This window comes from Trifolium pratense, linkage group LG1 (genome assembly GCF_020283565.1).
Source record: "Trifolium pratense cultivar HEN17-A07 linkage group LG1, ARS_RC_1.1, whole genome shotgun sequence".
NCBI lineage: Eukaryota > Viridiplantae > Streptophyta > Magnoliopsida > Fabales > Fabaceae > Trifolium > Trifolium pratense.
The window spans coordinates 18812794-18823848 of NC_060059.1; the positions used below are offsets into that span (position 1 = coordinate 18812794).

At 34.8% G+C, this 11055-nt stretch overlaps 2 protein-coding genes across 2 annotated transcripts; both read right to left on the reverse strand.

The window, feature by feature from the left end:
- Positions 1-404: 404 nt before the first annotated feature.
- LOC123902498 (haloacid dehalogenase-like hydrolase domain-containing protein At2g33255) lies at positions 405-3572 on the reverse strand. Its single transcript, XM_045952246.1, has 4 exons — positions 3209-3572; positions 3021-3124; positions 1471-1605; positions 405-882 (listed from the first exon to the last, which is right to left on the reverse strand). The coding sequence occupies exons 1-4, from the start codon at positions 3519-3521 to the stop codon at positions 718-720; spliced, it is 717 nt and encodes a 238-aa protein (XP_045808202.1). The 5' UTR covers positions 3522-3572; the 3' UTR covers positions 405-717.
- Positions 3573-4813: 1241 nt separating this feature from the next.
- LOC123902500 lies at positions 4814-10699 on the reverse strand. The gene is made up of 4 exons (XM_045952247.1): positions 10206-10699; positions 7713-8945; positions 7557-7627; positions 4814-5369 (listed from the first exon to the last, which is right to left on the reverse strand). Exons 1-4 carry the CDS (start codon positions 10662-10664, stop codon positions 5090-5092), a joined length of 2043 nt encoding a protein of 680 aa, XP_045808203.1. The 5' UTR covers positions 10665-10699; the 3' UTR covers positions 4814-5089.
- Positions 10700-11055: the final 356 nt, after the last annotated feature.

Sequence of the window (11055 nt, forward strand, 5' to 3'; positions counted from 1 at the left end):
AACAGGATTTGTTTAGATGATCTTTTCATTGCCAACAGCAAAGTGGCACGGTGCAAAATATCACAGATGTGTGATTTGTGCTTTTTCTAAATACGAGTTTTCTTCAAATTATTGTCCAAATATATATAGTCGCTTTTGCAATGCATGTACAGTCACAACTCACAAGTATACCTTTATAAAAGGAACTCCATTTTGTAGTTATATGATGCACTTATGGATAAAAGACTCTTTTCTTCTAGAAAGTTAAATCTCTAGTGGAGGAAGTACTTTTTCTTATTTCATTTTATTAAAAAAATCCCAACAGTTTTGAGAAAACGTCATGATTATTAGCTTTATGCCAACGCGATGATGATGCTTTTCTGTGTCAAAACGAGCATGAGAAATTGAAGTTACGAAATCTAAAATAGAACCCACAAGTCCAAAGAAGCTAAGGTAACATCATTTACAATAAAATAGACGTTAATTTCTGGAAGTTACCACTATTTTGTGGCATTCATGCCCTAAGAAGTCAATAAAACTTGGCATCAACTGTCCAAGATATTTTACAACATTATTATAAAAAATTACACGTGAAATCCTCCAACCAAAAATTTTTCAAGGATTTTTTTCATGACCTTACAGAAGGTGGGGAATAAAACTAGCCCCAAATGTATGTCACCTCCAGATTCTTATATCATAAACCACAAAATAAATGTTCCGCGCAAACAAAACTTGGCATCATGGTGACAATTCAAAATTTGTCTCCAGAAGTGAATAAACTTCAGCGAGGGAAGTTACCTTGAAATCTGGTTTGAAATCGACATTAGCATACTCAGGAGCATTGTATCTTCCAGTTTGATCAAGCAGACATGTATGTGCTCCTGCTCGCCCTCCACAAGCAATCTGCAAAATGGTAAAAAAAAAAAAAAAACACAAGCAACATGAATCAATTAACCATCCAATTTCAAATACATCTGAATCCACAAATATTTACTAGGAAAATATTTGCATAGAATTGAAATAAATTGCTTAGAGCAGGGGGTTGAAGCTTCCCTGTGCACGCCACTAATTTCTGAAGAGCCCTCATCCTTGCGGCAAATCAAATGCCGGTATTAGAAGTGGCATACAATTGACATGGATAGAGTGATGGGCAAATTAAATACCACAATGCATAGTGAAAGGACTGAGCCATAGGGTGCATCTATTACAGGCAATCACGCGATGGGTTTGCAGACTAATGATTAAAGTGCTGACTAAAAGGTCTACTAGTCAGCACTCGGCATTGCATAACCAATTTTATATGAAAAAATTTCAATATCTCCTTATTTTTCTGTCCTTTCTGGATCTTGTTGTGAAAACATTTGCTGTTCGGCATTTCTTCCTCTGATTTTGCAATTGTTTCTATAGATTATTTATTTGCCAATGGTGTGCCAGTAGGTACTCATAAATCATGAAATGTTCAATCAAATTATCAGGGAACAAACCACTTACATCATCTTTAAGGCTATCCCCAACCATTATTACTTCATTTGGTTGAACTTCCCAAAGAGAACAAATATGCAGTAGTGGAGCTGGATCAGGTTTATAAGGACGAAACTCCCTGCTTAATGCTGGAGAAAATGTAATCTGCAGTAAAGAGGCTTAACATTAATGAAAGAAGCCAACACTTAAAAAAGAAAGAAAAAAAATAATTAGATAGTAGTTTTCTTCACCATACTATGAGCCATTGAATATGAGAAAAGAAAATAGGGGAAGAGCTAAAAAAATCTGCTAGTTCAATTATTATGCCTCCATTAAAATTAGGTAAAAAAGCAGATGAACCTTTTAGGGGCTTGCGTACGAGCTTATGGAAACCACTTATGACATGTTCATAAGCTGTTTTCATCTTAATTCCAAAATCTCTCTAAGATAGCTAAACAGTTTAACTTTATTTTATCTTTTGTTATGGAAATAACTTACACATACATGTCTAATTAAGTCAGTAGTTCAAATGCCACAATCTTATTTCCTTTTACTGATTTTTTTTCGCTAGGATTAACGAAATGGAATAGTAAACAACCATACTTTATGTTCCGAACTGAACAAGGGCTCATCCGAACTAGACTTGCACTCCTCATGCCCAGCTCTGTGCATGGAACATTATGAAGAATCATCTCGACCGCTTGATCTTAATCAGACATTGATCTGCACATCACAGCGAGATCCACACATCTCGTAACGTTCTCAACAAACTTTCCCGTCACTATTTAAGGAGTTGCATTCCTCTGGAAGCAAGGTATGCACTATTCACAATTACCTCTCACACTCACCTCATGATAGATTAATTGCTCATGTGGAAGTGAGTCAGCGACGTGGGTCCTATCAATCTCCCACTAACTTTATAAGCGTCAGAGGGTTTGTAAGTACACCACTCCATCAAAAACTCGACCTCTATCGTCCTCCATTGCGCTTCAGCGCCTCAGGTCACTATTTCGAGATCCGCCTCGGATCACATTATAACTAAAACCCCAATATTCAAACTACAACCAATAATAGTAACTTGATAAAAAAAAGCACAACAAAAAGCATGTGTATATAAAAATGTAACATTGTTTTGTTATAAACCTAAAACCATAATCATAAGACCACGTTCTCATGATAGCTCAGCCAGTAGGAACATTGCAATATGCAGGGGTCAGGGTTCGAACCCAGGATTCCCCACTTATATACCTTAAGTAGCATGTTATAAATGCAAGCATGAAACAAGCAAACATAGCAAAAAAGTAGTATTTTATAAATCCAAACATGAAACAAGCGAACCAACTGTAAATAACATAAATTGAGTCCAACTCTAAATTTTCATACACAACTCATAAGTATACAATATAAAGAAATAAGATGTATGTATAAAATTAGTCCTCGTCAGCTTAGCTCAGTTGGTAGGGAGTAGGGACATCCTATTATATATGCAGTAGTTGGGGTTTCGAAATCCAACATTCTACTTATTCACCTTAAGGGTGGAATTCTAGCTATTACAAAAAAAGTTAAAAAGTTAAACTGACCCCAAAGCGTTGGTGGAATAAATCAACAGCAGACTTCATATTACGAGTAATCAAACCCCTCCTAATCTTCTTGGAATCAAGAAGATTACAAAGCTCAGAAGCACCTGCAGAATAATCAATTAATTAATTAATTATTGAGTTAAAAACAACCAAATGATGAAAAGAATAAGGTAGTTAGTTACTAGTACCAGGCATGATTTGGAGATGATGAAGAGCTTGTTGTTCGAACTGAGCAATAGTATCATAAGCTTGACGTTGTTGATGAGGAGACCAATGATCAATAAGTTTCAAGATATCGATTCCAACAGGATTTGAAGCTTTGATGCGTTGATACTCGTTTTCACCAAGTACGGCTTTGTACATGGAAACGAAATCGATAACGGGGACGGTTAAGGTTCCGTCCATGTCAAAAACGACGCCTCTGAGACGCGTTTTGGTGGCTGTGTGTGACATTCTTGGGAAGAGAAGGAAAGCCTTTGTGGAGAGGGAGAGCAATGGCATCTAGTCGTTTTTTTTTTGAGGTGCTATTTTGTTCTCTGCTCTATGTGGTTTGTGTGTGGGACAAAGGGACACATAGACTCAACATTTTTCCTTTTTTTTTTTTTTTTTTTATCTTAGTAGTCTAAGTAGGTAGAAATTCTATCTTAAAGCGAATAAGTCGAGTGTCCGGATTCGAAGCCTGTATTCCTATGAGCTAAGCTCACGGAGAGTCAGGGACCATTTTTCCATCTTTAACTATAAGTAAAATTTATTCAATATATATGTAATGCTGACAATGAACCGAACCAACTCGAATAAAGTTTGAGATTCGATTAGATAATTGATTTATTGAATTTGGTTCATGAATAAAACAAAATAGATATATTTGTGGAATAAAACTTCATGAAGTAAATGAAATATAACTTCAATTAACAATTAAAACAAAATAGATATAAGTAACAAGAAGTTTTACAAGCAAGTTAACTTACAAAATAGTCAAAGATGATAACATAAGAGTACCATACCGACCTTTAACGGCATATAAATTTGTATAACAATATCACAAATTACAAGAGAAATGACTAACTAAAGAAGTTGCATTGATTATTTATCTCCATAATATAATGACTAAGAAAATGAATTCAAAATAATTCTGCTTACATTTTAAGTGCATATATATACCTCATAAAGAAGCAGCCATCATAGCAAAAGCTTCAACGAACATCGATTATAAGTATTATATTATTTTTTTTTACATTTTTTCATAAATCATAATCAATTCACTATTACGAGTGATTAAAATTCTAGAAAAAATTGAATTTTATTTTGCTGATTGAAAAAAAAATCATTTCAAACAATACTCATTTAACTAATAATTTTAAAACCTAATGTACTGGAACATTTAAATTTTCAAATGTATCTTAGAAATTCTCTTAAAATAATAATTCTTCTTGTGGATCACGACTAGAAGATTCTGATTATGAAATACAATGAGCAAAAGTTTCAATACTGTGGAGGGAAGTTCAAGGGATGATGAACATTGACTTTTAATAATGGTGAAGGTATCTCAAATCAATATCCAAATGAGGTGGAGAATATGCAAGTAGCGAATGAATCCGGCATGAAATACAGGTGACTGGGGTTGTGTGCACTAGGACCTTTCTAACTTCATTGGAGTCAGTCGGATATGGTTTGTCCGGTAAATATCAAACAGTTCAAATTTTAGATTTCGAAAAGAAAAAATAATTAACTTCATTCAAGTTTAAAAATAATTAAAAATAATCTATCACATATTTAAAAACGATGAAGAGAAATTGAGATCATAAGCTTTTCGTTTCAAATATATATATGCTGCCACTTTCTCCCCATATTTATGGGTTTACATGCAAAGTTAAGTTAAAATATATTCTGTCATCCTCTACTACACTTCTCCTATACAGTGGAAGAATTAGTGCTACGTTCTGTACTTCTCTATGAAGCTAGAAAGGGAAATATCTTCCTTTACAATGGAATCTACATTCTACCAACCCAAATGGTTATATGTTAACTTCTATGTATACATGGGACTGATCGTGAATCAGACCCATCAATCATATCACATTCGCTTCAAAATAACTTACCAATTTTCTGAGTCTCAAAGACTTCCACACTCTTTCCTTCTTAAACTCCTTTGAGCCTATTACTTTCTGATACTTCTGTTGTCTGAATTTTAGGCGGTTATTCAACCAGCTGGAATAATCTTTCCCCTTCTTACACACAATGAAGTCTGCAAGTTCATCATAATCGGCTTCTCTTTTGGTTAATGTGCAATCAAGATACGCTTTCCCTTTACAGGTCTCCTCAGATCCATCCGCTACTATGGAATCCATTCTGAAAAACATAAGATGGTTTAGAGTCTTCAGACCACAAGATAGCATCAAAGAGTAATGGCATTAAAATCCAACATTGAACAACTCCATGAGACTTCATAAAAGACAAATTTGGATCATGCCACCCAATTCCTTTACGGTTAAGGAGCCAAGTAAAGGAAAGTTTTCTTAAAAGAGCAGTATTCGTACAACAGTAACATTAATGCTTTGTTTGTTGGCCAATTCTAACATGAACAAGTCCATCAAGTTGTGCATGGTGCACAAGTAGCGATTTATATTATAATCGATACGAATTTTACAAAATCCACCGTTTGATTGAAAGTTTATATCATATAGATCATTTATAAAAATTTTGAATTTTTTTGAAAATCATTTGCTATGTTATTGAGACTCATCAAAATTAACGGTATTCAATAAAACCCCATAAACCGTTAATTTTGATGGGTCTCAATAACATAGCAAATGATTTTAAAAAAAATTCAAAAAATTTATAGATGATTTATATGATATAAACTTTCAATCCAACGGTCGATTTTGTAAAATTCGTATTCGTTATAATATAAATAGCTATTTGTGCACCATGCACAACTTGATAGACTTGTTCATGTTAGACAAAGCCTTGTTTGGTTGTTATGAGGAGAAAGTGAGAAGAGAGAGGTATAATATATTTGTTGTATTGTCTGGTATAAGAGACATTTGAGAGTGTAGAAAGAAAAGTAAAAACTAAATAGTGAAAAGAAAGAAAATGTTTTCATTGGATAAAAATACCCACGTTATTTTTCAGTTAAACATAATAATAGTAAAACAAAATGGGGAGAGATCTTGGATAAAAAGCTGGAGAGTTTCTAAAGCTAATAGTATATATAGAAGAAAGGAATGTCTCACTGCAAATATTAGAATAAAAAAGAGAAATAAACATGACTCAAAATAAAATCAGAATCAAAATGGAAAAATATAGAATTATTACATAACTAGAGACAGACAACTCAATATTCAAGGCCTTTTTTAATACAATGAGATGGGTCTAAGTAGCAAGGGAGTTCCTTTCTTCCAGCAGTGTTAATCAATAAGGGCATGGAGATAATTGCAAATGTGTTAAACTGTTTGTCATTTTCGTTGCATCAATGAGAAGAATGCAAAAATTGAAAAGAAAGTAGTCTGCTTTGTTTCTATCGCAGCAGCTGCTCACCTATACCAATCAGGAGAAAGCCCGCCCCTCTTAGCTATTTCTCTCTCTTGTACCTCTCTCATCCCAATTTCTCAAAACAAATATGCATAAATACTACATTTTTCAATAACAAAATTCTATTTTTCATTCCTTTAGTAGTTTATGCCACTTTATCTCAGCAAGGTTTATGGGTGTATATAATTGGTTGCATAGTGATATTTGGTGGCATTTGTAGGTCTCTGTACTCGTTGTTGAGGGGACCTGGTGTTGGTTTTGTTTTGGGTCACTTTTATTGATTTTGATTTCTTTGGATCTGGTGTTATGGGAGTGCCTATGTTCCCTCTGTTGGTGTTTTTCGATTGGGTGTGTTTTGTTCGTTGTTTCTTTTGGTCCTTTCCCTGCGCTAGCAGGTGTTTAGTGTCTGTGATCTTTAGACCTTTGTACCTCTTATACTTGGTCTTGTTTTTAATAAATTTGATGATTCAAAAAGAAAAAAGAGTGATATTTTTCTGCAAGGTAGATGAAAGTTAAGGAGGGGAAGTTGCCTCAGTCTGAAGTTACAACGGATGCATAAAAGGGACCTCCAGCAGAAACGAAACCCTAGACCTTCAGTCCAGTTTGATCGTACTGGAGCTAGCCTCATTAGTTAATTGCATAATGCTAGTTACGACAGGTAGATCAGAAAACCTCAAATCATGGATAATACAGAGCATTACAAGCCGATGCAAATACCCCCAAGTTCCAAGAAAAGTGAAAGTGAACATGATATAATCCAATCGAATAAAGAGTGGTACTTTGAATTTCTAAATATCTCATAGCCTCATGAAAGATTACTTCAATTTTTAAATAAGTAAAATCCAAACCCCACAAGTGCATTCCCTTATCAGTACCACTTGAGCAGGCCCAAGTGGCTGGTGAAGGGATGGAGGAAGTGATAGTGTGTAAATTGAAAATCGGTAATATGCAACTCACTTAAGACAACATATGTAAAGGCCATAGAGAGTTAGACACAAAACATACCTTAAATTACATGTTCGAATTCTATGAAACTCTGCTGCAACTTTATAGATACTTTGTTTATTTCCAGGCCCCTGAAATATTGCACCAATGATTTAGACATCAAATATAAGTAAAACTTAACTTAAGAAGTGCATGAGAATTGAAAGGACAATTGACCTCTTGACTCTTATACAACGAAACTTCTGATGTGCAGGATTTCAATGACAGGCTCCTGGATGAGCCTAAATCAACTAAATCCCCCTCTTCAAAAATAAACATAGACATCAGTGCCATGATTACAGAGATACACCCCTTTGCTAACACATCATAACCATTGTAAAAACTTAAAGATAGCAAGCCTGAAAAGTACACAAGCATTGACTTGGAGACTTTGTAATTTGATTGCTGAATTTTCATCATATCATAGAATGAAGTCTGAATGGGTAAACAAAATTTAAGTTCTTGAAAAGGCTCGATGATGCTGATCAAGAAATCATAGTCATCACGCACGGAGGAACTTCCCATGGTTTTCAGACAAACTGAATCACCGCTGTTACTTAGACATTTAATTGTTTTTAACAGCAAAACACTCATTAACTTCAATATGGATGCAAGAAGAGAAATATCTTCAGCACTAGTATTTTGCTTTACATCATCTCCAGCTGCATCTTGAGAGAAAGTTTGATTGATTATGTAATCTAAGATTGAGGCAGCCTTATTGTGGCATGAATCAGCAAATATGCACTGCCTTGCTTTCATGTATTCGATGTACTCGGCCAAAAGATCAGCTTTTGTTTTGGATGAGATTTTGCACTGATAAGAGTCCAATGAATTTTTTGATTGAGATAAAACTTGATTTAATTTGTTACTTGTTCTTCCTTGGATATAAGATTCAAAAGTTGGATGACCTCTCTCAAACAGGGATCCATTATAGGCAGAACTCAATTCGATGTTAAAACTATCCATTTGTAAGCAAGACACGTGCATAGAGTACAAGCTCGCAGATTTTTGAAATGCCATCAAGTAGAAGCCCAAATCTGGATCCAAATTCTCTGAAGATAAGCCAGACTCAATGGCTTCAGAAACCAATGAAAGCACATGTGCCTGGAACATCTTTGGTGCAGAATACACGACAGGGTCAAGCAGCAATGCCATGGCAGGTCCAAGTCCAAGTTCAGGAAATCTAACATCTTCATCACAATGTAAACATAATCTGCTGATGAAATTCTCAAATGCTTTCTCATTAGAAACTGACAGAATAAAATGTGCAGATATCACCTCCAGGACACAGACAATATCATCATCGGTGGATCGGCAGACAAACATCTTTTCACAGTTCGAATATGTTGTATCAGCCCTCATAAGATACCTTCTCAATGATTGATGTCTTAAAAGTTCATCAGCAAATACCTTGAATAACATTTTCAAGTTTAGATGAATAATACAACTCCAGTAAGAATCCTATACACATTCTACAAGTAAAATCATATAAAATGCATAAAACTAAGCATACTTACAAATCTCAGAATATCAGATCACTCAATCAACAAAAAAAGACAGAGATAAGCCGAAACAATCACTAACACCAGTATCACATAGATGTCCACTCAAAGTGAACAAAAAAACTCAGGAGCAGATGAAATAAAACTAACTTCTTTTCTTAAATTTCCCAATTTCTCTCGCAGTCATTGTAGTTCCAGAAACTAAAAGACTTGTACATAATTTCATGTATTTTTTTTGTTCCAAATAGTCTAGTTGTGAGACTAGCACACACTAAGTGTTGAGAAGTGAAGAATTGCAGTTTTAAACCCGCGCCCTAGCATATCAAATGTCCCTGCAGTCTTATACAGTCTGAGCGCAACTTACAGGACCATAATTACTCATATTTATTGTCTCTAGATGAAGCAGAAAGTACCACCGCAAAAACTCACACAAGGTGTCCAACCTAACAATCTCGGCATAGTCATTACGGGGACCATAATTACTTACTCCTATTTAATGTACTACTAAGAGAACCCACTTGGGTTGGTCTGGTGGTATTGGCTTGGGGCCTGGGAGTGTGCTCCTCTTTAAAGTCTCAGTTTCGATTCTCTCTTGTGCCAATTTGGGTGGGCTAATTTAGCTTCTTCAAAAAAAATATGTACTACTAAGAGAAACCTAAGGCTCTGTATGGCAAAAAAAATAGCGGATAGCTGATATTTGATAAGCTACCTTATAGTGGATGAGCTTATAGCTTATGGTTGATAAGCTAACTTATAGCGAATAAACTAGCCGATAGAATTTGTAGTGTTTGGTAAAATTTGTGGTTCAACTAGCTTATAGATGTGAAATGACATAAAAAAAATATGTTTAATTAATATTTAATTTATTTCAAGTAAGATGACAAGGGTACAATCAGAAGAAAACATAATAAGCCATAAGCTATAAGCTAATTGAATTAACTTATCAAAATAAGCTATAAGCTCGTGAGAAAAAAAAAGTTACCAAACAGGTCTATTTATTTTAAAATGAGTTTATAAGTTATAAGCTATAAGTCATAAGCTCAAACTTTGGCATCGCCAAACAGAGCCTAAACACTAGTACTAGTACTGATTACTACAAGCAACTTTTTGCAAACAATAACATTAACAAAATGTAAACAAAAAAAATAAAAGATAATAATAATAATACCTCAAGCACGGCACAAAGAAAAGGACGGCAAGAATGAGATAGTTTGATGTCAAGATCAGAGAGAAAGTTGTGAAAGAGCAAGAAAGTGGTTCCAGTGACGGAGGTGAAGGAGTTGAGGATGCGAAAAATGCGGTGGATTTTATTGATGAGAAATGCCTGATCGGGATAGGGAAGTGTGAGAACAACTAGAGAGCAGCGAAGAATGAGAGAAAGATGTTGAACAAGTGGCCAAAGCCGTGAATCCGGAGACGGAAGGGACATAGTTTCATCATCAGGCTCATGATTGTGAAGAGGGAGAAGGGAGAAGAATTCAAGGAACTTGGTGTAGAGTTGGTTGAATAGGGTTTGACAGAGATTGGTTGTGTCTTTCAGAATTGGATCTTCAGCGGTGGTGGTGGTGGTGGTTGTTGTTGTTGTTGCGGTGGAGAGTGAGCGGTATAATTTTTTAGTGTCCTCCATTAGGGTTGAGAGTTGAATTAAGGATTTGAATTTTCTTTATTAAATTATCATGGGTTTAAATTCTTTTACTTATATTTGAACGTTGAGAATTCAAATTCTTAAAATATTCACACTGTCATGCTCATGCGGAGATCTTCTATTATGGGTACCTATACCTATTTCGAACCTCATTCAGGCAACACAAAATTGAGTTTTTTTTTGTACACTATATCTAGTCCACAATTGAACCTACATGCAAATTATGTACTATTATTAAAAAATAATAAAAAAATTATAAATTAGTGATGTGTAGTGTGAGACTGGTTAAGAACCCAAAAATGTGCAGTTCCATTGCGGATGCTTAAGAAGCAAGTTTAAGGAACTGTGGTTAATATTCAGATTTCTTCTTCAC

What these genes read in the sequence shown, in the direction of transcription:
- LOC123902498 (XM_045952246.1), bottom strand. Translation starts at nt 3,521, where the DNA reads ATGCCATTGCTCTCCCTCTCCACAAAGGCTTTCCTTCTCTTCCCAAGA. An exon ending in TCATCTCCAAATCATGCCTG is followed by an intron (nt 3,125 to 3,208) that starts GTACTAGTAACT and finishes ATTATTCTGCAG; the next exon opens with GTGCTTCTGAGCTTTGTAAT. An exon ending in TATTCCACCAACGCTTTGGG is followed by an intron (nt 1,606 to 3,020) that starts GTCAGTTTAACT and finishes TCTTTACTGCAG; the next exon opens with ATTACATTTTCTCCAGCATT.
- LOC123902500 (XM_045952247.1), bottom strand. Translation starts at nt 10,664, where the DNA reads ATGGAGGACACTAAAAAATTATACCGCTCACTCTCCACCGCAACAACA. An exon ending in TTCTTTGTGCCGTGCTTGAG is followed by an intron (nt 8,946 to 10,205) that starts GTATTATTATTA and finishes ATGTTATTCAAG; the next exon opens with GTATTTGCTGATGAACTTTT. An exon ending in CGTTGTATAAGAGTCAAGAG is followed by an intron (nt 7,628 to 7,712) that starts GTCAATTGTCCT and finishes GCAATATTTCAG; the next exon opens with GGGCCTGGAAATAAACAAAG.